Raw genomic sequence first — 26567 nt, forward strand, 5'->3', positions numbered from 1 at the left:
TCAATGGCATAAAAACACAGTTTCTATCAGACTTACTGATAGTTCATCGCGTTTTGAGTATGGCACGCTTCTCCGGTAATAAAGACGCCATTCAGATGATTCTGGACAGCGAGGAAGAATGCACGATACCGGGTTGTTTCCTCAGAGGAAGATTGTAACAGACGACGAACGGCAGCATTTTGAAGAGCGAATTCCGCCGAGGACACAATTTCGGAGTAAGTTTTACTTAAAAGTCTTTTGAGGAAAAAAAACAATATTACGTGACAGTTCTCCATTATGGACGCGAGCGCTCTAAGCACTAAAAGACTTTCAAACATTCACAGAGACCTCAAAACAGAAAGTACAAATCCTTTCTTTAAAACGAATTTCGTTTTGTATCAATTGTATCTTAATTTTAATAATTTTTTCATTAACAAATTTCCTGGATTTAAAGTAAATATAGGCTAGCAATCACAACATAAGGACTGAACAGGAGATCATCATGAACCAGACCGTAGCCTACTTGCTTCACATGTCTAAAAAAAATTAAAATATATTTATAGAAAGCTGGTTCTAAACAAAACCATCCAAAACAAAAAAACTATGTAACCTAATAAATGTGCATTTCTCCGGTGCATTCACTAGCCTACTGCGAAGATCGCGAGTCAATAACCTATGTCAACTTCATCTTTGCCAGAAGTTAAATTTACGTAATGTATTAAATGGCAAATTAACAATATGCACTAATATTTCATGAAAACAACGTTACAGTCAGGCGAGATATGAAAGACAACATTTTGTTTAGTAGATTTGGGTACAGTTTTTACTGTAGAATATACTGCCACGTCAAATAAGCTTTTGTTTAGCAATTTCTATATATAAAATAGCCTACTATTTTTGTCAAAAATAAAGTCATCAACTAAGGTGTTAGCTGTTCCAATGTTGGCTATATTCAAAGTAATGAATACATACAGATAAAATGTAGGCCTATAATCTTTTTTTTTTTTTTTACAAAGAAAGAGTACACTTGAAATATTGTTGAAATTGTAATTATTGTTGTTGTAACCTTTTTAATAAAATAGCAAAACATATTTACAAGATAGATGTAAGCAAAATCTTAAATGGTCAATATAAGTCTTCTTCTAAATATATATTTTGTCCTTGCATTGTGGCTCAGTCAGTTTCACACCTGAATGCATGGCTCATTATTATGCAGAGTGGGTGGGACATTGTATTTCTCAGGTGTAAACCACTCCTCGTTCACGCCCCCCTCGCATACTGGCTTTCCAAGCAAAACCTGTTTTACATCAATTTAAATCAATGTATGGTTTTATGTGAACGATAAAGCAAGACTATTTTCACATAATTTTGAAGAAAAAACTATAGGCGACCACATCCATTAGTCAAAAGTCTTATTGCCACATATTTAGTATGTGTTTTGTGGCCTTATTTCTGTAACTTTCATTTTTATTTTTTCCAATAACCACGCATAAACATTATTCTCTTAAAAATTCAAACATATACATGCATGTTGATCAGATATTTTGGTAGCCCTGTTTGTGCTATATAGAGTGAATTTACACCTTTGCCATTAACATGTTTATAAATAACTGAAAAAAGCACAAATGTCAGAGCATGTCAGAACACCTCCAGGGCCCAGAAAACAGCTCAGACTCCAGAGGGTTAAAACGCAAGTTGTCCGGCTTGATGAGAACAATATACATACCGAGTTTTGTTACTGTAGATAAAAATAACCCCCCACTTTTGTCAAAAGGTGGTGCTACTGAGCCCCTCACCACACCCATTTCTGAAACTTTGCACATGTCTACTGGCTAATAAATGTGATGTGTCGAGCATGTTAAGGGCCCCAAAAGTGTCCGAAAGGTTGACAGAAAAATAATAATAAAGAATCCTAAGGAAAACAATAGGGCCTTCGCCCTTTCAGGGCTTGGGCCCTAATAACATCAGTTATAACAGTTATTATAAATTGTAATAATATTTAACAATATAACAGTTTTTACAGTATTTTTGATCAAATAAATGCAGCCTTCGTGAGCAGAAGATTCTTATTTAAAGAACTTTAAAACTGACCCCATAAAATAAAATAGCGTTTGCTACCTCTTTATATCAGATCCCAAGACAATTAATTAGTAAAAAACATTAGAAATAGTTATTTAAAATAGGACATGTGACCTATTGAGAGAGGACTATGACAATTTTCTACAAAAAACTTCAAGTTCAGGTAGACATGCTTACCATGCTTGTCACAGTTTATTGGCGGGGTTGGGGCTCGGGTTCGGGTTCCCGGTATCTCCTGCCCCTTACTGTCCACACACCAGTAGTAACCTGTGGACGGCCAGCACTGCTGAGGCTTGTACTGACCCTCCTCATCACACTGAGGGATGAAGGCTCCGACTCTCACCAGAGTAACATTGTCTCTTTGCTGCTCACACTGGGTCTTGGGACGACCTTCAAGGTAAACATACCAGAGATTATAGAATTTACTTGGAGGGTTAGTTCTCCAAAAAATTTAAATTCTGTCATCAATAAGTCACCTTCATGTTGTTCCAAAACTCATAAGACTTTCGTTCAACTTCGGAACAACCAATGAGGTTCATTCGACTCACAATAGTTACATCCATGTGATCGGCTTCTTACAACAAATGCACTGCGGAAGTTTCATCAAGATCAGTTAATGTACGCTGAAGTTATAACACACTTCCTGTGTCCCTTATTCACCATAAATTGGTTTCCTCGCCGTCCGCAAATTTATCATTCATAATGTCTTGTCTTCATGCACACCGAGTTTGGTGGCGATCAGATGAATTCTCTAGGAGGAGTATTTCAAATTCAAGAGGATGCATTTTTCAAACAACCCATAATAGCCGACTTCCTGTTGGGTGGAGCTAATAACATAGAGTGCGGAAGTTGCTCGCCCCAATGACATCTATATGTGTACTGAGTTTCATATTATTACATGCAAGTGTGTTTGATTTATGGACAAGTGTTCGGATCCTGTTTCAGGGGGCGCTGTCGAGCCCCCCCTTCCATGCCCGGGTACCAGCTTCAGTCCGGCCCTGATGGCCACGGGTTCTGACCCGTGTGCAAAGATTCAAGAGTTTTCGAGCATGTTAAGGGCCCCAAAAGTGCCCGAGAAGTGAAAAAAAATCATATAGAAAATATAAAAAATATAGCTGCGAGCAGCGATTACAGGCCCAAGCCGGTGGCACCGCAACCCCGGAGCCTTTAGTTACCTCAAAGCACCGGGGTGGCGGTGCTGCCGGCTTTGGCTCTTCATCGCTGCTAGCAGCTATATATATATATATATATATATATATATATATAACACAGAAAATATTACTTGACTCACCTTATTCTGATTTTTTGATACACTCAAAATATTCCACAACAAATCTTCTAAATTTAATGTAAAAATAAAAACGAAAGTAAGCAGTGTTGGGCTCACGTAACCCTCTCATTAGAATCAAAATGTTTCAACATTTGCGATGTATTTGGATGCTAAACTATTCTTTATTATAGGCTTTGTACTTCACTCGTGTTCCAATATCGACAGAAAAAAATCATCCTCTTCACACGCGCAAAAATGTGCTTGAAAACTTCACAGTGGAGCAGTGCTTACTATGAATGGTACAAATTGTACTACTGACTATTTAAACAGAGCAGGGTCATTTTTATATGTTAGGTTGACTATTTTATTATATTTTATTAGGGCTATAATGAACAGGCTGAGATGTCAAGATTGCAATGCTGGAATGTGTGTGTGGCGCAGGCGCGTTGCTAGGGTGTTCTGCTAAGGGTGCTTGGTTGTTAGGCAGTTGCTAGAGTGTTGCTAGGGTGTTGTAAGGTATTTTGGGTGGTTGCTAGGGTGTTCTGGGTGGTTGTTAGGCAGTTGCTAGGGTGTCCTAAGGTATTTTGGGTGGTTGCTAGGGTGTTCTGGGTGGTTGTTAGGCAGTTGCTAGAGTGTTTTGAGTGGTTGCTAAGGTCTTTTGGGCGGTTGCTAGGGTATTTTGTGTGGTTGTTAGGGTGTTCTGGGTGGTTTCTAGGTGGTTGCTAGGGTGTTCTGAGTGGGTTGCTATGGTGTTGCTAGGGTGTTCTAAGGTATTTTGGGTGGCTGCTAGGGTGTTCTGGGTGGTTGTTAGGCAGTTGCTAGGGTGTTTTGAGTGGTTGCTATGATGTTTCAAAGGGTGTCCTAAGGTATTTTGGGTGGTTGCTAGGGTGTTCTGGGTGGTTGTTAAGCAGTTGCTAGGGTGTTTTAAATGTGGTTGCTATGGTGTTACTAGGGTTTCCTAAGGTATTTTGGGTGGTTGCTAGGGTGTTCTGAGTGGTTGCTATGGTGTTGCTATGGTGTTCTATGGTATTTTGGGTGGTTGCTAGGGTGTTCTGGGTGGTTGCTATGGTGTTGCTAGGGTGTTCTAAGGTATTTTGGGTGGTTGGTAGGGTGTTCTGGGTGGTTGTTAGGCAGTTTCTAGGGTGTTCTGAGTGGTTGCTATGGTGTTGCTAGGGTGTTCTAAGGTATTTTGGGTGGTTGCTAGGGTGTTCTGTGAGGTTGCTAGGTGGTTGCTAGGGTGTTCTGGGTGGTTGCTATGGTGTTGCTAGGTGGTTGCTAAGGTATTCAGGGCGGTTGATATGGTGTTACTAGGGTGGTTGGTAGTTGTCACAGATGGTTACTATGGAGTTTTTATAGAGTTCTTAGCATGATCTTGGCATGATTTAGCACTTAACTAATCACTATTAGCATGTAGCTATTCACTGCTAGCATGTGTAGCATGTTGGAAGTGCTGTTTGCTAGCATGAGTCAAAAGAGCCAAACCTCATCTCTATACGATGTTCTGATACAGAGATATAGGTCTTGCTAAATGGTTGCTAGGGTACTCAAGTTTGGTTGCTATGGAGTTGCTTGGGAGCCGGGAGCATTAAACTTAAGAAGTTTAAAGTGGTTTGAAGTTTAAAGTAATTTAAAGTAGTTTGAAGTTTATGATAGATAGATAAATAAGTTAGATAGATACACACACACACACACACACACAAACACACACACTACCTCGCTCACACACTCACTCAGACATACACACACACACTCAGAGTTTATGAGTTTAGAGTTTATAAGTGTATAAATTGATGAGTTTATAAGTGTACGAGTTTTTGAGTTTAGAGTTTATGGCCCCTATTTTAACGATCTGAAACGCAAGTGTCAAAGCGCAAAGCGCAAGTAACTTTGTGGGCGGGTCTTGGCGCTGTTGCTATTTTCCCGGCGGGATAAATGACACTTGCGCCCGGCGCAAATCTAAAATGAGTTGGTCTGAAGTAGCTTCATTATTCATAGGTGTGGTTTGGGCGTAACGTGAAATAAACCAATCAGAGCGTCATGTCACATTCCCTTTAAGAGCAGGCGCGCTTGTTCTAAAGCGGATTCCTATTATAACGGCAGATTTGCCAGGCGCGCGCCAGGAGCGGTTCACAGCCGAGGAGAGCAACGCTCGTCAGGGACTTTGGGGATGGAGAAACACACCCAAATTAACTTAGGTTAAAAAGGCGTATGATAATTTGGGTAAATGTGTAAGCTAGATGTATGCTTTTATAATAAATTATCTATCTATCTATCTATCTATCTATCTATCTATCTATCGTAATAATGTATGATTTGCAAAAATGAAAACTGCTGCTTCTGTGTAGATGAGAGAATCAAAGTGTATGCGCGTTGTGCTCACGCTACATTGATTATGGCCAAGCATGCGCCCATAAAATAGCATATGAATAACATGCGCAACGCGCCACTGACTTTAAACAATTTTTTCCTGGTTAGTGGCGCAATTGTTTTCTAAACCTGCAAAATAGCATGAAGGAACGTTTGCGCCGGGACACGCCTGCTTTTTTGCGCTGAACCGCCCAGGGAGCGCAAGTTCATTCCTGTCACATGCCTGTCCTGTCTTGTGCTGCACATGGGTGTTTTTGTTGTTTGCCATGTGTTCTTGTTTATTGTCTAGCCCCTCCCATCTTGTTATCTGATTATTTGGTTAATTTGTCCCACCTGTTGTGTTCGTTACCCTCCTTTGTTTGTTCCCCTATTTAGCCTCCTTGTGTTTGTAGTCTTGTGCTGGCTCGTTGTCCGTGTTACCTGTATTTGATGTTCCTGTGCTGTTGGTATCTGAGTTCTGAGTTTTTGTATTTTGTCTATGTTTGTTTATTAAATCTTCTCTGCACTTGAATCCTCGTCTCTCGTTCAGTGTCCCGTGACAGAACGAGCCAGCCAAGTATGTGGATTCAGCAGAGCGAGATTTTTCCTCCGGGGGAGAACAAGGGAAACTCCATTTCCCTGTTTGAATATTTTGCCAGGTGTGCTCAGAGAACTTTGGAGGAGGAGAGCACCATGTCTGACGGTGATCAGATCGGAGGAGGTGGTTCGGTGGTTTCGGAGCCGGTGGTCAGGAGACGGAGGAGGAGGAGAAAGGCGCCACTTCAACGTCACGTCACATCTGCCCAGCCAGAGACTGTTCACGTCACGTCTGCCCAGCCAGAGACGGTTCACGTCACGTCTGCCCAGCCAGAGACGGTTCACGTCATGTCTGCCCAGCCAGAGACGGTTCACGTCACGTCTGCCCAGCCAGAGACTGTTCACGTCACGTCTGCCCAGCCAGACACTGTTCACGTCACGTCTGCCCAGCCAGAGACTGTTCACGTCACGTCGGCCCAGCCAGAGACTGTTCACGTCACGTCGGCCCAGCCAGAGACTGTTCACGTCACGTCGGCCCAGCCAGAGACTGTTCCTGAGCCTATGTCTTCGGACAAGATGGTCGTCGCTGCCGCCGAGCCTGTTCAAGTCACGCCTGCCGAGCCTGTGTCCCCTGACAAGATGGCCGCCGTCGAGCCTGTGTCTTCGGACAAGATGGCCGCCGCCGAGCCTGTTCACATCACGCCTGCCGAGCCTGTGTCCCCTGACAAGATGGCCGCCGTCGAGCCTGTGTCTGAGCCGGTGGTGTCTGTTCCTGAGCCTGAGCCCTCTGTGACCGCGACACTGGCCATTATGGCCACAGCCATGTTGTGTGTGTGGGCTACGCACACACTTGAGCCGGTGGTGTCTGTTCCTGAGCCGGAGCCAGTGTCTGTTCCTGAGCCGGAGCCAGTGTCTGTTCCTGAGCCGGAGCCAGTGTCTGTTCCTGAGCCGGAGCCAGTGTCTGTTCCTGAGCCGGAGCCAGTGTCTGTTCCTGAGCCGGAGCCAGTGTCTGTTCCTGAGCCGGAGCCAGTGTCTGTTCCTGAGCCGGAGCCAGTGTCGGTTCCTGAGCCGGAGCCTGTGTCTGTTCCTGAGCCGGAGCCTGTGTCTGTTCCTGAGCCGGAGCCTGTGTCTGTTCCTGAGCCGGAGCCTGTGTCTGTTCCTGAGCCGGAACCAGTGTCTGTTCCTGAGCCGGAGCCAGTGTCTGTTCCTGAGCCGGAGCCAGTGTCTGTTCCTGAGCCGGAGCCAGTGTCTGTTCCTGAGCCGGAGCCAGTGTCTGTTCCTGAGCCGGAGCCAGTGTCTGTTCCTGAGCCGGAGCCAGTGTCTGTTCCTGAGCCGGAGCCAGTGTCTGTTCCTGAGCCGGAGCCAGTGTCTGTTCCTGAGCCGGAGCCAGTGTCTGTTCCTGAGCCGGAGCCAGTGTCTGTTCCTGAGCCGGAGCCAGTGTCTGTTCCCGAGCCAGTGTCTGTTCCCGAGCCAGTGTCTGTTCCCGAGCCAGTGTCTGTTCCCGAGCCAGTGTCTGTTCCCGAGCCAGTGTCTGTTCCCGAGCCAGTGTCTGTTCCCGAGCCAGTGTCTGTTCCCGAGCCAGTGTCTGTTCCCGAGCCAGTGTCTGTTCCCGAGCCAGTGTCTGTTCCCGAGCCAGTGTCTGTTCCTGAGCCAGTGTCTGTTCCTGAGCCAGTGTCTGTTCCTGAGCCTGTGTCTGTTCCTGAGCCTGTGTCTGTTCCTGAGCCTGTGTCTGTGTCTGTGTCTGTTCCTGAACCTGAGCCGGTGGTGCCAGTTCCAGTGCCCGAGCCTGTGGTGCCAGTTCCAGTGCCCGAGCCGGTGGTGCCAGTTCCAGTGCCCGAGCCGGTGGTGCCAGTTCCCGTGCCCGAGCCGGTGGTGCCAGTTCCAGTGTCTGTTCCAGTGCCTGAGCCGGTGGGGTCTGTTCCTGAGCCGGTGGTGCCAGTTCCAGTGCCCAAGCCGGTGGTGCCAGTTCCAGTGCCCGAGCCGGTGGTGTCTGTTCCAGTGCCCGAGCCGGTGGTGTCTGTTCCAGTGCCCGAGCCGGTGGTGTCTGTTCCAGTGCCCGAGCCGGTGGTGTCTGTTCCAGTGCCCGAGCCGGTGGTGTCTGTTCCAGTGCCCGAGCCGGTGGTGCCAGTTCCAGTGCCCAAGCCGGTGGTGCCAGTTCCAGTGCCCGAGCCGGTGGTGTCTGTTCCAGTGCCCGAGCCGGTGGTGTCTGTTCCAGTGCCCGAGCCGGTGGTGTCTGTTCCAGTGCCCGAGCCGGTGGTGTCTGTTCCAGTGCCCGAGCCGGTGGTGTCTGTTCCAGTGCCCGAGCCGGTGGGGTCTGTTCCTGAGCCGGTGGGGTCTGTTCCTGAGCCGCCCGAGGGGTCGTCTCCGCCCTGGCCGCCCGAGGGGTCGTCTCCGCCCTGGCCGCCCGAGGGGTCGTCTCCGCCCTGGCCGCCCGAGGGGTCGTCTCCGCCCTGGCCGCCCAAGAGAGAGTCTCCGCCCTGGCCGCCCAAGAGAGAGTCTCCGCCCTGGCCGCCAGATGGACGGTCTGCACCGCCCTGGACTCTCGAACTTTGTGTCCCGCCCTGGTCTGTCCCTCCCGTCCCGCCCTGGTCTGTCCCTCCCGTCCCGCCCTGGTCTGTCCCTCCCGTCCCGCCCTGGTCTGTCCCTCCCGTCCCGCCCTGGTCTGTCCCTCCCGTCCCGCCCTGGTCTGTCCCTCCCGTCCCGCCCTGGTCTGTCCCTCCCGTCCCACCCTGGTCTGTCCCTCCCGTTCCGTTCGGGTCTTGTGGAGCGTCTGGTAGCCGCTCCGTAGGGAGGGGGTAATGTCACATGCCTGTCCTGTCTTGTGCTGCACATGGGTGTTTTTGTTGTTTGCCATGTGTTCTTGTTTATTGTCTAGCCCCTCCCATCTTGTTATCTGATTATTTGGTTAATTTGTCCCACCTGTTGTGTTCGTTACCCTCCTTTGTTTGTTCCCCTATTTAGCCTCCTTGTGTTTGTAGTCTTGTGCTGGCTCGTTGTCCGTGTTACCTGTATTTGATGTTCCTGTGCTGTTGGTATCTGAGTTCTGAGTTTTTGTATTTTGTCTATGTTTGTTTATTAAATCTTCTCTGCACTTGAATCCTCGTCTCTCGTTCAGTGTCCCGTGACAATTCCCTAGTTTAGCGACGTGCTTCTGTGGAAGGAAAAGCGCGCTTTGCGTGGGTGCAAAATAGGAATGATACATGCGTCGCTGTACAAAGTCAATTGCGCTGGGTGCAAGATAGGGCCCTATAAGTTTAAATGAGTTTAGAGTTCAGAGTTTATTAATTTATGAGTTTAAGCGTTCATAAGTCTATGAATTCATGAGTTTATTAGTTAATTAGTTATTAAATTTAAGTTAATTAGTTTATAAGTGAATGAGTTTAGAGTTAATTAGTTTAAATGAGTCTCATTGGCTAATATAGTATATAGAACGGCTGTTTGGTTTAGTCTTCAAGGTATTTAGATTTGAATTTTTGTTGGTTGGTGAGTTTGAATCATGATTTGAATTTTTTTAGAACTCCCCAATGCAAGTCAATGGGAGTTTTTCCGAGTTTTGATCGTCATTTTTAGGAAAACGGTAAGTCCGATCAGTCTGAAAAGATAAAGAAATTAACTTCAGATCAGTTTGAGTGTCTGAGCCGAGTTTGGAGTATGTAGAGTTAAAGCTCTAGGACGAGTTTGAGTCAACAGTTTTTAACAGAATAATAATAATAATAATAATAATAACTAGATTAAAAAGTTCGTCGAGACAAACTTTAAGTTGGCGGACCAGAAAGTTTAAAGAAGTTTAAAATAGTTTGGAGTTTAAATTAGTTTAAAGTTTAAAGTAGTTTAAAGTTTAAATTAGTTTGAAGTATAAAGTAGTTTAAAGTTTAAATTAGTTTGAAGTTTAAAGTAGTTTAAAGTTTAAAGTAGTTTAAAGTTTAAATTAGTTTGAAGTGTAAATTAGCTTAAAGTTTAAATTAGTTTGAAGTTTAAATTAGTTTAAAGTTTAAATTTGTTTAAAGTTTAAATTGGTTTGAAGTTTAAAGTAGTTTAAAGTTTAAATTAGGTAGTTTAAAGTTAAAAAGTTGTTGGGGGTTTTCTAGTGGGTTGCTAAGGTGTTCTCGGTGGTTGCTAGGCAGTTCCTAGGGTGTTCTGGGTGGTTGCTATGCTGTTGCTAAGCGGTTGCTAGGGTATTTTGGGTGGTTGCTAGGGTGTTCTGGGTGGTTGCTAAGGTCTTTTTGGGTGGTTGCTAGACGGTTGCTAGGGTGTTCTAGGTGGTTGCTATGGTGTTGCTAGACGGTTGCTAAGGTATTTTGGGTGGTTGCTAGGCGGTTGCTAGGGTGTTCTGGGTGGTTGCTATGGTGTTGCTAGGCGGTTGCTAAGGTATTTTGGGTGGTTGCTAGGATGTTGCTAGGCGGTTGCTAGGGTGTTCTGGGTTGTTGCTAGGCGGTTGCTAGGCGGTTGCTAGGGTGTTCTGGGTGGTTGCTAGGCGGTTGCTAGGGTGTTCTGGGTGGTTGCTATGGTGTTGCTAGGTGGTTGCTAGGGTATTCTTGGTGGTTGCTAGGCGGTTGCTAGGCGGTTGCTAGGGTGTTCTGGGTGGTTGCTATGGTGTTGCTATGGTGTTGCTAGGGTATTATGGGTGGTTGCTAGGCGGTTGCTAGGGTGTTCTCGGTGGTTGCTATGGTGTTGCTAGGCGGTTGCTAAGGTATTCAGGGCGGTTGATATGGTGTTACTAGGTGGTTGGTAGTTGTCACAGATGGTTACTATGGAGTTTTTATAGAGTTCTTAGCATGATCTTGGCATGATTTAGCACTTAACTAATCGCTATTAGCATGTAGCTATTCACTGCTAGCATGTGTAGCATGTTGGAAGTGCTGTTTGCTAGCATGAGTCAAAAGAGCCAAGCCTCATCTCTATACGATGTTCTGATACAGAGATATAGGTCTTGCAAAACGGTTGCTAGGGTACTCAAGTTTGGTTGCTATGGAGTTGCTTGGGAGCTGGAAGCTTTAAACTTAAGAAGTTTAAAGTGGTTTGAAGTTTAAAGTAGTTTACGAGTTTTGAGTTTACAAGTTTACAAGTTTAAATGAGTTTAGAGTGTGTGTATGTGTGTGTGTGTGTGTGTGTTCACACACACACACACACACACACACTCAGAGTTTATGAGTTTAGAGTTTATAAGTCTATAAATTGATGAGTTTATAAGTGTAAGAGTTTTTGAGTTTAGAGTTTATAAGTTTTAAATGAGTTTAGAGTTTATAAGTTTAAATGAGTTTAGACTTTATAAGTTTAAATGAGTTTAAGAGTTCAGAGTTTATTAATTTATGAGTTAAAGAGTTCATAAGTCTATGAATTCATGAGTTTATAAGTTAATTAGTTTATAAGTGTATGAGTTTAGAGTTTATTAGTTTAAATGAGTCTCATTGGCTATATAGAAAGGCAGTTTGGTTTAGTCTTCAAGGTATTTAGATTTGAATTTTCGTCGGTTGGTGAGTTTGAATCTGGATTTGAATTTTTTAGAACTCCCCAATGTAAGTCAATGGGAGTTTTTCCGAGTTTTGATCGGCATTTTTAGGAAAACCGTAAGTCCGATCAGTCTAAAAAGATATAGCAACTAACTTCAGAACAGTTTGAAGGTCTGAGCCGAGTTTGGAGTATGTAGAGTTAAAGCTCTAGGACGAGTTTGAGTCAACAGTTTTTAACAGAATAATAATAATAACTAGAATGTACATTTCCTGAAGAAAATGTGAAATGGTGCTTGCAGTGGCAAAACTCGCCACTCGGTTGCTAGAATGTGGTAAATGATTGCATACGAGCCAACAAACATGTCTGTACGATGTTCTGGTGCTGAGATATGGCTTATTCGTGTTGTTCAGGTGTTGCTAGTGTATTCTGGGTGGTTGCTAGGGTGTTGCTGGACAGTTGATAGGGTATTCTGGGTGGTTGTTAGGGCATTGCTAGGCAGTTGCTAGGGTGTTTTGGGTGGTTTCTAGGGTGTTGCTAGGCGGCTGCTAGGGTATTCTGGGTGGTTGCTAGGGCGTTGCTAGGCAGTTGCTAGGGTGTTCTGGGTGGTTGCTAGGGTATTGTGGGTGGTTGCTAGGGCGTTGCTAGGCAGTTGCTAGGGTATTCTGGGTGGTTGCTAGGCGGTTGCTAGGGTATTCTGGGTGGTTGCTAGGGCGTTGCTAGGCAGTTGCTAGGGTATTCTGGGTGGTTGCTAGGCGGTTGCTAGGGTATTCGGGGTGGTTGCTAGGGCGTTGCTAGGGTGTTCTGGGTGGTTGCTAGGGTGTTCTGGGTGGTTGCTATGGTGTTTCTAGGCGGTTGCTAGGGTATTCTGGGTGGTTACTAGGGCGTTGCTAGGCAGTTGCTAGGGTGTTCTGGGTGGTTGCTATGGTGTTGCTAGGCGGTTGCTAGGGTATTCTGAGTGGTTGCTAGGCAGTTGCTAGGGTGTTCTGGGTGGTTGCTAGGGTGTTGCTAGGCAGTTGCTAGGGTGTTCTGGGTGGTTGCTAGGGTGTTGCTAGGCAGTTTCTAGGTTGTTCTGGGTGGTTGCTATGGTGTTGCTAGGTGGTTGCTAGGGTATTCTGGGTGGTTGCTAGGCGTTGCTAGGCAGTTGCTAGGGTGTTCTGGGTGGTTGCTATGGTGTTGCTAGGCGGTTGCTAGGGTATTCTGGGTGGTTGCTAGGGCGTTGCTAGGGTGTTCTGGGTGGTTCCTATGGTGTTGCTAGGTGGTTGGTAGGGTATTTTGGGTGGTTGCTAGGCGGTTGCTAGGCAGTTGCTAGGGTGTTCAGGGTGGTTGCTAAGGTATTATGGGTGGTTACTATGGTGTTACTAAGTGGTTGGTAGTTGTCACTGATGATTACTATTGCAGTTCTTAGCATTTTCTTGGCATGATTTAGCACTTACCTAATCGCTATTAGCATGTAGCTATTCACAGCTAGCATGTGTAGCATGTTGGAATTCCTCTTTGCTAGTATGAGTCAAAAGAGCCAACCCCCATCTCTATACGATGTTCTGATGCAGAGAAATAGGTCTTGCAAAATGGTTGCTAAGGTACTTTGTTTGGTTGCTAGGGAATGGCTTGGCAGCTGCCAATCATGAAACTCTAAAGGCTGCTTGTCAGTATGAATGATATAAACCAACTCCCATTCCTCTGTGACATTCAGAATGAAAGACATCCCTCTATGGATTTTGGTTGCTAAGGTGCTTGACAATGGTTGCTAGGGCGGGGCTAGCAAGTGTTGTGGTGTCTCATGAATGGCTGTTTGCTGCCCTGAGTCAAACTTGTCTTAACCCCATCTCTTTATGATGTTCTGGTGCAGAGATATAGGTCTTGTAAAATGGTTGCTAGGGTACTCTGTTTGGTTGCTATGGAGTTGCTTGGCAGCTGCCAATGATGAAACTGCAAAGGCTTCTTGTCACTATAAATGATATAAACCAACTCCCATGCCTCTGTGACATTCAGAATGGAAGATATCCCTCTTTGGATTTTGGTTGCTAAGGTGTTCGACAATGGTTGCTAGGGAGGGGCTAGGAAGTGTTGAGGTGATTCAAGATTGGCTGTTTGCTTCCCCGAGTCAAATGAGACCACCCCCATGTTTCTATGACAATTCAGTCCGGAGATATCCCTTTGATCTCTTTCAATGGAAGTCTATGGGACTTGTTGCTAAGGTGCTCTAAATGGTTGCTAGGGCGTGGCTTGATAGCTTCACAATGATCCTTAGAGACTGATTGGTCGTCTGAGTAAAATGAGCCCTCCCCCTTGTCTCTCTGACACTGTGATCCAGAGCTACGTTCAATACAAAATCCCTATGCAATGTGTAGGACGGCCCATTTCATGGGCCGTCCTACACCATTGTAAGTCAATGGGAAACTTTGGGACGCTCCTGCCCCCCAGGGGTGCAACTTTTACCCCATTGTGAGGTATGTTCTTACAGAGCCTGTCAGCCTCTTCAAATGTGGCAAATCACACGTTTCTCCGAAATCCTCGCTCCGAGCTACGAGTGCTCAAAGTTCGTCCCAATGTTAAGTCATTGGGACTTTTTGGGACGCTTTTTCACCCCTGGGGCGAACACCGCCCCCCCGATCGCTTATAAAAGTCATAGCACACCTCTCCTCAATGAGCCGGTCGATTTGACACCTCACTCAGGGGTCTGTGACAAACGGTGCGGGGCGAGTTACGCGCCAAACTTTTGTCCGGAATAATAAGAAGTAGAAGAATAATAACTAGAATGTACATTTCCTGAAGAAAATGTGAAGTGGTGCTTGCAGTGGCAAAACTCGCCACTCGGTTGCTAGAGTGTGGTACATGATTGCATACGAACTAACAAACATGTCTGTACGATGTTGTGGTGCTGAGATATGGCTTATTCATGTTGTTCAGGTGGTTGCTAGGGTGTTGCTAGGGTGTTCTATGTGGTTGCTAGGGCTTTGCTAGGTGGTTGCAAGGGTGTTCTGGGTGGTTGCTAGGGTTGTTGCTAGGCAGTTGCTAGGGTATTCTGGGTGGTTGCTATGGTGTTGCTAGGCGGTTGCTAGGGTGTTCTGGGTGGTTGCTAGGGCGTTGCTAGGCGGTTGCTAGGGTATTCTGAGTAGTTGCTATGATGTTGCTAGGCGGTTGCTAGGGTATTCTGGATGGTTGCTAGGGCGTTGCTAGGCAGTTGCTAGGGTATTCTGGGTGGTTGTTATGGTGTTGCTAGGCGGTTGCTAGGGTATTCTGGGGGGTTGCTAGGCAGTTGCTAGGGTATTCTGGGTGGTTGCTAGGGCGTTGCTAGGCAGTTGCTAGGGTATTCTGGGTGGTTGCTATGGTGTTGCTAGGCAGTTGCTATGGTATATTGGGTGGATGCTAGGGCGTTGCTAGGCAGTTGCTAGGGTGTTCTGGGTGGTTGCTAGGCAGTTGCTAGGGTGTTCTGGGTGGTTGCTAGGGTGTTGCTAGGCAGTTGCTAGGGTATTCTGGGTGGTTGCTAGGCGGTTGCTAGGGTGTTCTGGGTGGTTGCTAGGGCGTTGCTAGGCAGTTGCTAGGGTATTCTGGGTGGTTGCTATGGTGTTGCTAGGCGGATGCTATGGTATTTTGGGTGGATGCTATGGTGTTGCTAGGCAGTTGCTATGGTATATTGGGTGGATGCTAGGGCGTTGCTAGGCAGTTGCTAGGGTGTTCTGGGTGGTTGCTAGGCAGTTGCTAGGGTGTTCTGGGTGGTTGCTAGGGTGTTGCTAGGCAGTTGCTAGGGTATTCTGGGTGGTTGCTAGGCGGTTGCTAGGGTGTTCTGGGTGGTTGCTAGGGCGTTGCTAGGCAGTTGCTAGGGTATTCTGGGTGGTTGCTATGGTGTTGCTAGGCGGATGCTATGGTATTTTGGGTGGATGCTAGGGCGTTGCTAGGCAGTTGCTAGGGTGTTCTGGGTGGTTGCTAGGCAGTTGCTAGGGTGTTCTGGGTGGTTGCTAGGGTGTTGCTAGGCAGTTGCTAGGGTATTCTGGGTGGTTGCTAGGCGGTTGCTAGGGTATTCTTGGTGGTTGCTATGGTGTTGCTAGGCGGTTGCTAGGGTATTCTTGGTGGTTGCTAGGGCGTTGCTAGGCAGTTGCTAGGGTATTCTGGGTGGTTGCTATGGTGTTGCTAGGTGGTTGCTAGGGTATTCTGGGTGGTTGCTATGGTGTTGCTAGGGTATTCTGGTTGGTTGCTAGGCAGTTGCTAGGTGGTTGCTAGGGTATTCTTGGTGGTTGCTAGGGCGTTGCTAGGTAGTTACTAGGGTGTTCTGGGTGGTTGCTATGGTGTTGCTAGGCAGTTGCTATGGTATATTGGGTGGATGCTAGGGCGTTGCTAGGCAGTTGCTTGGGTGTTCTGGGTGGTTGCTAGGCAGTTGCTAGGTGTTCTGGGGGTTGCTAGACAGTTGCTAGGGTGTTCTGGGTGGTTGCTACGGTATTTTTGGTGGTTACTAGAGCGTTTCTAGATGTTGCTAGGGTGTTCAGGATGGTTGCTAAGGTATTTTTTAGTTGCTATGGTGTTACTAGGTGGTTGATAATTGTCAAAGATGGTTACTATGGAGTTTTTATAGAGTTATTAAAATCTTTAATAACGAGTGCCTTCAGTACGGCACTCGGCCTGCGGCCTCGTGCCTATGGCCAAATAGGCACAAGTATGGAGCAATATCGCAAGGCCACGAGTGTAATATTGCGTTAAAAAATACAAAAAAATGTAAAAAACATTTTTTTTTTGTTTAGGGTGGTTGCTAGGGAGCTCTTAGTGGTTGCTAGGGTGCTGAAACTGGTTGCTAGGGTGTGGCTATGAAGATTTTAGGCCATTACTTATTGGCTGCTTGATAATATAAATCCTCTGAGGGAGAGAGAGAGGGAGAGACGCAGGGGTGTCAGGCCCTTTGGAGTCTGTGTGTGTGAAAACGGCAGTTGGGATTCAAATATTTTTAGAACTCCCAATGTAAAGTCAATGGGGACTTTTTTGGCCCCTTTTTCGTCCGCTGTGCGAACATCGTACACCCGATCGCTTAGAAAAGTCATAGCACACCTCTCCTCAATGAGCCGCTCGTTTTGACGCCTCACTCAGGGGTCTGTGACAAACGGTGCGGGGCGCATTACGCGCCAAACTTTTGTCCAGAACAATAAGAAGAAGAAGAAGAAGAATAACTAGAATGTACATTTCCTGAAGAAAATGTGAAGTGGTGCTTGCAGTGGCAAAATTCGGAACTCGGTTGCTAGGGTGTTGTACATGATCGCATACGAGCCAACAACCATGTCTGTACGCTGTTGTGGAGCTGAAATATGGCTTCTTTATGTTGCAATATGGTTGCTAGGTGGCTGTAAACGGTTGCTAGGGTGTGAATACAAAGTTACCATGGTGAAATTTACAGACTGTTTCCCAACCAAAACAAAAGAGCCAACCCCCATCTCTATATGATGTTCTGATGCAGAGACATGGGTCTTGATAAACGGTTGCTAGGGTCCTCTGTTTGGTTGCCAGGGAGTGACTTGGCAGATACCAATGATGAAACTGCAAAGGCTTCTTGTCACTCTGAATGATATAAACCAACTCCCATGCCTCTATGACATTCAGAATGGAAGATATCCCTCCTTGGATTTTGGTTGCTAGGGTACTCTGTTTGGTTGCTAGAGAGTGGCTTGGCAGCTGCCAATGATGAAATTCCAAAGGCTTCTTGTCAGTATGAATGATATAAACCAACTCCCATGCCTGTGTGACATTCAGAAAGGAAGATATTCCTCTTTGGAATTTGGTTGCTAGGGTACTCTGTTTGGTTGATATGGAGTTGCTTGGCAGCTGCCAATCATGAAACACCAAAGGCTTCTTGTCAATATGAATGATATAAACCAACTCCCATGCCTCTGTGGCAGTCAGAATGGAAGATATCCCTCTCTGGAGTTTGGTTGCTAGGGTCCTCTGTTTGGTTGCTATGGAGTGGCTTGGCAGCTGTTAATGATGAAACTGCATAAGCTTCTTGTCAGTATGAATGAAAATAAACCAACTCCCATCTCTATACGATGTTCTGGTGCAGAGATATAGGTCTTGCTAAACGGTTGCTAGGGTACTCTGTTTGGTTGCTAGGGAGTGGCTTGGCAGCTGCCAATGATGAAATTAAAAAGGCTTCTTGTCACTATGAATGATAAAAAACCAACTCCCATGCATCTGTGACATACAGAATGGAAGATATCCCTCTTTGGATTTTTGTTGCTAGGGTACTCTGTTTGGTTGCTAGGGAGTAGCTTGGCAGCTGCCAACCATAAAACTCCAGAGGCTGCTTGTCAGTATGAATGATATAAACCAACTCCCAGCTCTATACGATGTTCTGATACAGAGAAATAATTTTTGCTAAATGGTTGCTAGGGTACTCTGTTTGGTTGCTAGGGAGTGGCTTGGCAGCTGCCAGTGATGAAACTGCAAAGGCTTCTTGTCACTATGAATGATATAAACCAACTCCCATTTCTTTGTGACATTCAAAATGGAAGATAACCCTCTTTGGATTTTGGTTGCTAGGGTACTCTGTTTGGTTGCTATGGATTGGCTTGGCAGCTGCCAATAATGAAACTCCAAAGGCTGGTTGTCAGTATGAATGAAACAAACCAACTCCCATGCCTCTGTGACATTCAGAATGGAAGATATCCCTCTTTGCATTTTGGTTGCTAGGGTACTCTGTTTGGTTGCTATGGAGTTGTTTGGCAGCTGCTAATGATGAAACTGTAAAGGCTTATTGTCAGTATGAATGATATAAACCAACCCCCATCTCTATACGATGTTCTGATGCGGAGATATAGGTCTTGCAAAACGGTTGCTAGGGTACTCAAGTTTGGTTGCTATGGAGTGGCTTGGCAGCTGCCAATGATGAAACTGCAAAGGCTTCTTGTCACTATGAATGATATAAACCAACTCCCATTTCTTTGTGACATTCAAAATGGAAGATAACCCTCTTTGGATTTTGGTTGCTAGGGTACTCTGTTTGGTTGCTATGGATTGGCTTGGCAGCTGCCAATAATGAAACTCCAAAGGCTGGTTGTCAGTATGAATGAAACAAACCAACTCCCATGCCTCTGTGACATTCAGAATGGAAGATATCCCTCTTTGCATTTTGGTTGCTAGGGTACTCTGTTTGGTTGCTATGGAGTTGTTTGGCAGCTGCTAATGATGAAACTGTAAAGGCTTATTGTCAGTATGAATGATATAAACCAACCCCCATCTCTATACGATGTTCTGATGCGGAGATATAGGTCTTGCAAAACGGTTGCTAGGGTACTCAAGTTTGGTTGCTATGGAGTGGCTTGGCAGCTGCCAATGATGAAACTGAAAAGGCTTTGTGTCACTATGAATGATATAAACCAACTCCCATTTCTCTGTGACATTCAGAATGGCAGATATCCCTCTTTGGATTTTGGTTGCTAGGGTACTCTGTTTGGTTGCTATGGAGTGGCTTGGCAGCTGCCAATGACGAAACTGCAAAGGCTTCTTGTCACTATGAATGATATAAACCAACTCCCATTTCTCTGTGACATTCAGAATGGAAGATATCCCTCTTTGAATTTTGGTTGCTAGGGTACTCTGTTTGGTTGCTAGGGAGTGGCTTGGCAGCTGCCAATGATGAAACTCCAAAGGCTTCTTGTCACTATGAATGATATAAACCAACTCCCATGCCTCTGTGACATTCAGAATGGAAGATATCCCTCTCGGATTTTGGTTGCTAAGGTGCTCGACAATGGTTGCTAGGGAGGGGCTAGGAAGAGTTGAGGTGATTCATGATTGGCTGTTTGCTGCCCCAAGTCAAACGAGACCACCCTCTAGTTTCTATGACAATTCAGTCCGGAGATATCCCTTTGAACTCTTTCAATGGAAGTCTATGGGACTTGTTGCTAAGGTGCTCTAAATGGTTGCTAGGGCGTGGCTTGATAGCTTCACAATGATCCTGAGAGACTGATTGGTCGTCTGAGTAAAATGAGCCCACCCCCTTGTCTCTATGATACTGTGATCCAGAGCTACGTTCATTAGAAAATCCCTATGCAATTTACCATAGTAGGAAAAGCATGTGTGTTTCACGGGACATTCCTTCCCCATAGTAAGTCAATGGGGCAACTTTGGGACGCTCCTGCCCCCCAGGGGTGCAACTTTTACCCCATTGTGAGGTATCTTCTTACAGAGCCTGTCAGCCTCTTCAAATGTGGCAAATCACACGTTTCTGCGAAATCCTCGATCAGAGCTATGAGTGCTCAAAGTTCGTCGCAATGTTAAGTCAATGGAACTTTTTGGGCCGCTTTTTCGCCCCTGGGGTGAACACCGCACCCCCGATCGCTTATAAAAGTCATAGCACACCTCTCCTCAATGAGCCGGTCGATTTGACACCTCATTCATGGGTCTGTGACAAACGGTGTGGGGCGAGTTACGCGCCAAACTTTGTCCAGAATAATAATAATAATAATAATAATAATAAGAATAATAAGTATGAGCAATAACAATAGTGATGCCTTGCTTTCAGCAAGCACCACTAATAATAATAAGTTTAAATAGGATTTCAGTAAGTTGGCTCTCTCAAGCCAACTTAACTAGATTAAAAAGTTCGTCGAGACAAACTTTAAGTTGGCTTGAGAAAGCTGGACCAGAAAGTTTAAAGAAGTTTAAAATAGTTTGGAGTTTAAATTAGTTTAAAGTTTAAAGTAGTTTAAAGTTTAAATTAGTTTGAAGTTTAAAGTAGTTTAAAGTTTAAATTAGTTTAAATTTTAAAGTAGTTTAAAGTTTAAAGTAGTTTAAAGTTTAAATTAGTTTGAAGTTTAAATTAGTTTGAAGTTTAAATTAGTTTAAAGTTTAAATTAGTTTAAAGTTTAAATTAGTTTGAAGTTTAAAGTAGTTTAAAGTTTAAATTAGGTAGTTTAAAGTTAAAAAGTTGTTGGGGGTTTTCTAGTGGGTTGCTAAGGTGTTCTCGGTGGTTGCTAGGCGGTTGCTAGGGTGTTCTGGGTGGTTACTATGCTGTTGCTAAGTGGTTGCTAGGGTATTTTGGGTGGTTGCTAGGCGGTTGCTAGGGTGTTCTGGGTGGTTGCTAAGGTCTTTTGGGTGGTTGCTAGACGGTTGCTAGGGTGTTCTGGGTGGTTGCTATGGTGTTGCTAGGCGGTTGCTAAGGTATTTTGGGTGGTTGCTAGGCGGTTGCTAGGGTGTTCTGGGTGGTTGCTATGGTGTTGCTAGGCGGTTGCTAAGGTATTTTGGGTGGTTGCTAGGATGTTGCTAGGCGGTTGCTAGGGTGTTCTGGGTGGTTGCTAGGCGGTTGCTAGGGTGTTCTGGGTCGTTGCTATGGTGTTGCTAGGTGGTTGCTAGGGTATTCTGGGTGGTTGCTAGGCGGTTGCTAGGTGGTTGCTAGGGTGTTCTGGGTGGTTGCTAGGCGGTTGCTAGGGTGTTCTGGGTGGTTGCTATGGTGTTGCTAGGCGGTTGCTAGGGTATTCTGGGTGGTTGCTAGGCGGTTGCTAGGGTGTTCTGGGTGGTTGCTATGGTGTTGCTAGGCGGTTGCTAGGGTATTCTGGGTGGTTGCTAGGCGGTTGCTAGGGTGTTCTGGGTGGTTGCTATGGTGTTGCTAGGCGGTTGCTAGGGTATTCTGGGTGGTTGCTAGGCGGTTGCTAAGGTATTTTGGGTGGTTGCTAGGATGTTGCTAGGCGGTTGCTAGGGTGTTCTGGGTGGTTGCTAGGCGGTTGCTAGGGTGTTCTGGGTCGTTGCTATGGTGTTGCTAGGTGGTTGCTAGGGTATTCTGGGTGGTTGCTAGGCGGTTGCTAGGGTGTTCTGGGTGGTTGCTAGGCAGTTGCTAGGGTGTTCTGGGTGGTTGCTATGGTGTTGCTAGGCGGTTGCTAGGGTATTCTGGGTGGTTGCTAGGCGGTTGCTAGGGTGTTCTGGGTGGTTGCTATGGTGTTGCTAGGCGGTTGCTAGGGTATTCTGGGTGGTTGCTAGGCGGTTGCTAGGGTGTTCTGGGTGGTTGCTATGGTGTTGCTAGGCGGTTGCCAAGGTATTCAGGGCGGTTGATATGGTGTTACTAGGTGGTTGGTAGTTGTCACAGATGGTTACTATGGAGTTTTTATAGAGTTCTTAGCATGATCTTGGCATGATTTAGCACTTAACTAATCGCTATTAGCATGTAGCTATTCACTGCTAGCATGTGTAGCATGTTGGAAGTGCTGTTTGCTAGCATGAGTCAAAAGAGCCAAGCCTCATCTCTATACGATGTTCTGATACAGAGATATAGGTCTTGCAAAACGGTTGCTAGGGTACTCAAGTTTGGTTGCTATGGAGTTGCTTGGGAGCTGGAAGCTTTAAACTTAAGAAGTTTAAAGTGGTTTGAAGTTTAAAGTAGTTTACGAGTTTTGAGTTTACAAGTTTACAAGTTTAAATGAGTTTAGAGTGTGTGTATGTGTGTGTGTGTGTGTGTGTTCACACACACACACACACACACACACTCAGAGTTTATGAGTTTAGAGTTTATAAGTCTATAAATTGATGAGTTTATAAGTGTAAGAGTTTTTGAGTTTAGAGTTTATAAGTTTTAAATGAGTTTAGAGTTTATAAGTTTAAATGAGTTTAGACTTTATAAGTTTAAATGAGTTTAAGAGTTCAGAGTTTATTAATTTATGAGTTAAAGAGTTCATAAGTCTATGAATTCATGAGTTTATAAGTTAATTAGTTTATAAGTGTATGAGTTTAGAGTTTATTAGTTTAAATGAGTCTCATTGGCTAATTTAGTATATAGAACGGCAGTTTGGTTTAGTCTTCAAGGTATTTAGATTTGAATTTTCGTCGGTTGGTGAGTTTGAATCTGGATTTGAATTTTTTAGAACTCCCCAATGTAAGTCAATGGGAGTTTTTCCGAGTTTTGATCGTCATTTTTAGGAAAACCGTAAGTCCGATCAGTCTAAAAAGATATAGCAACTAACTTCAGATCAGTTTGAGTGTCTGAGCCGAGTTTGGAGTATGTAGAGTTAAAGCTCTAGGACGAGTTTGAGTCAACAGTTTTTAACAGAAGAATAATAATAATAATAATAATAAGTTTAAATAGGATTTCAGTAAGTTGGCTCTCTCAAGCCAACTTAACTAGATTAAAAAGTTCGTCGAGACAAACTTTAAGTTGGCTTGAGAAAGCCGGACCAGAAAGTTTAAAAAAGTTTAAAATAGTTTGGAGTTTAAATTAGTTTAAAGTTTAAAGTAGTTTAAAGTTTAAATTAGTTTGAAGTTTAAAGTAGTTTAAAGTTTAAATTAGTTTATATTTTAAAGTAGTTTAAAGTTTAAATTAGTTTGAAGTTTAAAGTAGTTTTAAGTTTAAATTAGTTTGAAGTTTAAATTAGCTTAAAGTTTAAATTAGTTTAAAGTTTAAATTAGTTTAAAGTTTAAATTATTTTAAAGTTTAAATTAGTTTGAAGTTTAAAGTAGTTTAAAGTTTAAATTAGGTAGTTTAAAGTTAAAAAGTTGTTGGGGGTTTTCTAGTGGGTTGCTAAGGTGTTCTGGTGGTTGCTAGGCGGTTGCTAGGGTGTTCTGGGTGGTTGCTATGCTGTTGCTAAGCGGTTGCTAGGGTATTTTGGGTGGTTGCTAGGCGGTTGCTAGGGTGTTCTGGGTGGTTGCTAAGGTCTTTTGGGTGGTTGCTAGACGATTGCTAGGGTGTTCTGGGTGGTTGCTATGGTGTTGCTTGTTGGTTGCTAAGGTATTTTGGGTGGTTGCTAGGCGGTTGCTAGGGTGTTCTGGGTGGTTGCTATGGTGTTGCTAGGCGGTTGCTAGGGTGTTCTGGGTGGTTGCTAGGCGGTTGCTAGGGTGTTCTGGGTGGTTGCTATGGTGTTGCTAGGTGGTTGCTAGGGTATTCTGGGTGGTTGCTAGGTGGTTGCTAGGCGGTTGCTAGGGTGTTCTGGGTGGTTGCTAGGCGGTTGCTAGGCGGTTGCTAGGGTGTTCTGGGTGGTTGCTAGGGTATTCTGGGTGGTTGCTAGGCGGTTGCTAGGGTGTTCTGGGTGGTTGCTAGGCGGTTGCTAGGGTGTTCTGGGTGGTTGCTATGGTGTTGCTAGGCGGTTGCTAGGGTGTTCTGGGTGGTTGCTATGGTGTTGCTAGGCGGTTGCTAGGGTATTCTGGGTGGTTGCTAGGCGGTTCTGGGTGGTTGCTATGGTGTTGCTAGGCGGTTGCTAAGGTATTTAGGGCGGTTGATATGGTGTTACTAGGTGGTTGGTAGTTGTCACAGATGGTTACTATGGAGTTTTTATACAGTTCTTAGCATGATCTTGGCATGATTTAGCACTTAACTAATCGCTATTAGCATGTAGCTATTCACTGCTAGCATGTGTAGCATGTTGGAAGTGCTGTTTGCTAGCATGAGTCAAAAGAGCCAAGCCTCATCTCTATACAATGTTCTGATACAGAGATATAGGTCTTGCAAAACGGTTGCTAGGGTACTCAAGTTTGGTTGCTATGGAGTTGCTTGGGAGCTGGGAGCTTTAAACTTAAGAAGTTTAAAGTGGTTTGAAGTTTAAAGTAGTTTACAAGTTTTGAGTTTACAAGTTTACAAGTTTAAATGAGTTTAGAGTGTAAACTCATTTAAAACTTATAAACTCTAAACTCAAAAATTCTTACACTTATAAACTCATCAATTTATAGACTTATAAACTCTAAACTCATAAACTCTGAGTGTGTGAGTGAGTGTGTGTGTGTGTGTGTGTGTGTGTCACACACACACACACACACACACACACACACACACACACACACACACACACACACACACACACACACACACACACTCACACACTCAGAGTTTATGAGTTTAGAGTTTATAAGTCTATAAATTGATGAGTTTATAAGTGTAAGAATTTTTGAGTTTAGAGTTTATAAGTTTTAAATGAGTTTAGAGTTTATAAGTTTAAATGAGTTTAGACTTTATAAGTTTAAATGAGTTTAAGAGTTCAGAGTTTATTAATTTATGAGTTAAAGAGTTCATAAGTCTATGAATTCATGAGTTTATAAGTTAATTAGTTTATAAGTGTATGAGTTTAGAGTTTATTAGTTTAAATCAGTCTCATTGGCTAATATAGTATATAGAACGGCAGTTTGGTTTAGTCTTCAAGGTATTTAGATTTGAATTTTCATCGGTTGGTGAGTTTGAATCTGGATTTGATTTTTTTAGAACTCCCCAATGTAAGTCAATGGGAGTTTTTCCGAGTTTTGATCGGCATTTTTAGGAAAACCGTAAGTCCGATCAGTCTAAAAAGATATAGCAACTAACTTCAGAACAGTTTGAAGGTCTGAGCCGAGTTTGGAGTATGTAGAGTTAAAGCTCTAGGATGAGTTTGAGTCAACAGTTTTTAACAGAAGAATAATAATAATAATAATAAGTTTAAATAGGATTTCAGTAAGTTGGCTCTCTCAAGCCAACTTAACTAGATTAAAAAGTTCGTCGAGACAAACTTTAAGTTGGCTTGAGAAAGCCGGACCAGAAAGTTTAAAGAAGTTTAAAATAGTTTGGAGTTTAAATTAGTTTAAAGTTTAAAGTAGTTTAAAGTTTAAATTAGTTTGAAGTTTAAAGTAGTTTAAAGTTTAAATTAGTTTGAAGTTTAAATTAGTTTAAAGTTTAAATTAGTTTAAAGTTTAAATTAGTTTGGAGTTTAAATTAGTTTAAAGTTTAAAGTAGTTTAAAGTTTAAATTAGTTTGAAGTTTAAAGTAGTTTAAAGTTTAAATTAGTTTCAAGTTTAAATTAGTTTAAAGTTTAAATTAGTTTAAAGTTTAAATTAGTTTGAAGTTTAAATTAGTTTAAAGTTTAAAGTAGTTTAAAGTTTAAATTAGTTTGAAGTTTAAAGGTCCCGTTCTATGCCCCTTTTCACAAGATGTAAAATAAGTCTCTGATGTCCCCAGAGTGTGTATGTGAAGTTTCAGCTCAAAATACCCAACAGATCATTTTTTACAGCATGTTTAAATTGACATTTTTTGGGGCTCAGAAAAACAAGCCGTTTCAGTGTGTCCCCTTTAAATGCAAATGAGGTGCTGCTGGACGACACAGGGGGCGGAGCTTCATGAGCTCGTGCTCAGTCTGTCAGGAAAAATTCATCTCACGGAATGATGATAATATCAGAAACTCTCAGTAACGGCGTTCATTTCGAGTCGGACAATAATGCCTACAGAGTCAGAGTGCTGTATAGAGATGAAACAGGTATGGTTTAGTAGTTTAATTACGGTTATTATAACGTATTTGTCATCTGCTTGTAGGCTATGTATCCATTATTTATTAATAGCCTACAAGTCTGCTGTCTGAATGATGATCAAACATGTACTGATGAGTTTAATAAAGTTTATTGTACATCACACAAAAGATGAAGCGTCAGTTTTACTTCAGAAAATCACCGTAAGAGCTGAGTAAACACAGTAGGCTAAGTTATAAGAAGTGCGCAAGTAGCCAGTAGAGTTGAGGGAGCATTTCTGTGGGCGGAGGTTAGTCAAGAAACGGTTCTGGTGATGTCACTAATGCAGGATGTAGAGGGATGTAGTCCAATCGAGCCGTTTTTTGTAGTCAACTTCTGTTAAATAAAATATCTCGCTTGGCATTGAACTTTGAGCTTTATAATTTTACAGATATTATTTATGCTCTAACAGCAACATTACACACTAACTAAAGTTTGAAACATGGAACCGCATGCAACGGGACCTTTAAAGTAGTTTGAAGTTTAAATTAGTTTGAAGTTTAAATTAGTTTAAAGTTTAAATTAGTTTGAAGTATAAATTAGTTTGAAGTTTAAATTAGCTTAAAGTTTAAATTAGTTTGAAGTTTAAATTAGTTTAAAGTTTAAATTAGTTTAAAGTTTAAATTAGTTTGAAGTTTAAAGTAGTTTGAAGTTTAAATTAGGTAGTTTAAAGTTAAAAAGTTGTTGGGGGTTTTCTAGTGGG

The 26567-nt window shown here is 43.8% G+C and overlaps 1 protein-coding gene across 2 annotated transcripts in view; it reads right to left on the minus strand.

The window, feature by feature from the left end:
• The window catches only part of LOC308700528 (thyroglobulin-like), a 467177-nt gene that overhangs the window by 380958 nt on the left and 59652 nt on the right, over window positions 1-26567 (minus strand). For both annotated transcript variants that reach the window (XR_014031316.1, XM_081382160.1), the window contains exon 6: window positions 2236-2448. Coding sequence is in view for 1 of the 2 variants with exons in the window: in XM_081382160.1 (XP_081238286.1) it covers window positions 2236-2448 (213 nt within the window). In the remaining variant the exon portion in view is untranslated. The remainder of the gene's footprint in view (window positions 1-2235; window positions 2449-26567) is intronic.

This window comes from Scardinius erythrophthalmus (assembly GCF_964197995.2).
Source record: "Scardinius erythrophthalmus genome assembly, chromosome: 13".
In the NCBI taxonomy this organism is placed as follows: domain Eukaryota; kingdom Metazoa; phylum Chordata; class Actinopteri; order Cypriniformes; family Leuciscidae; genus Scardinius; species Scardinius erythrophthalmus.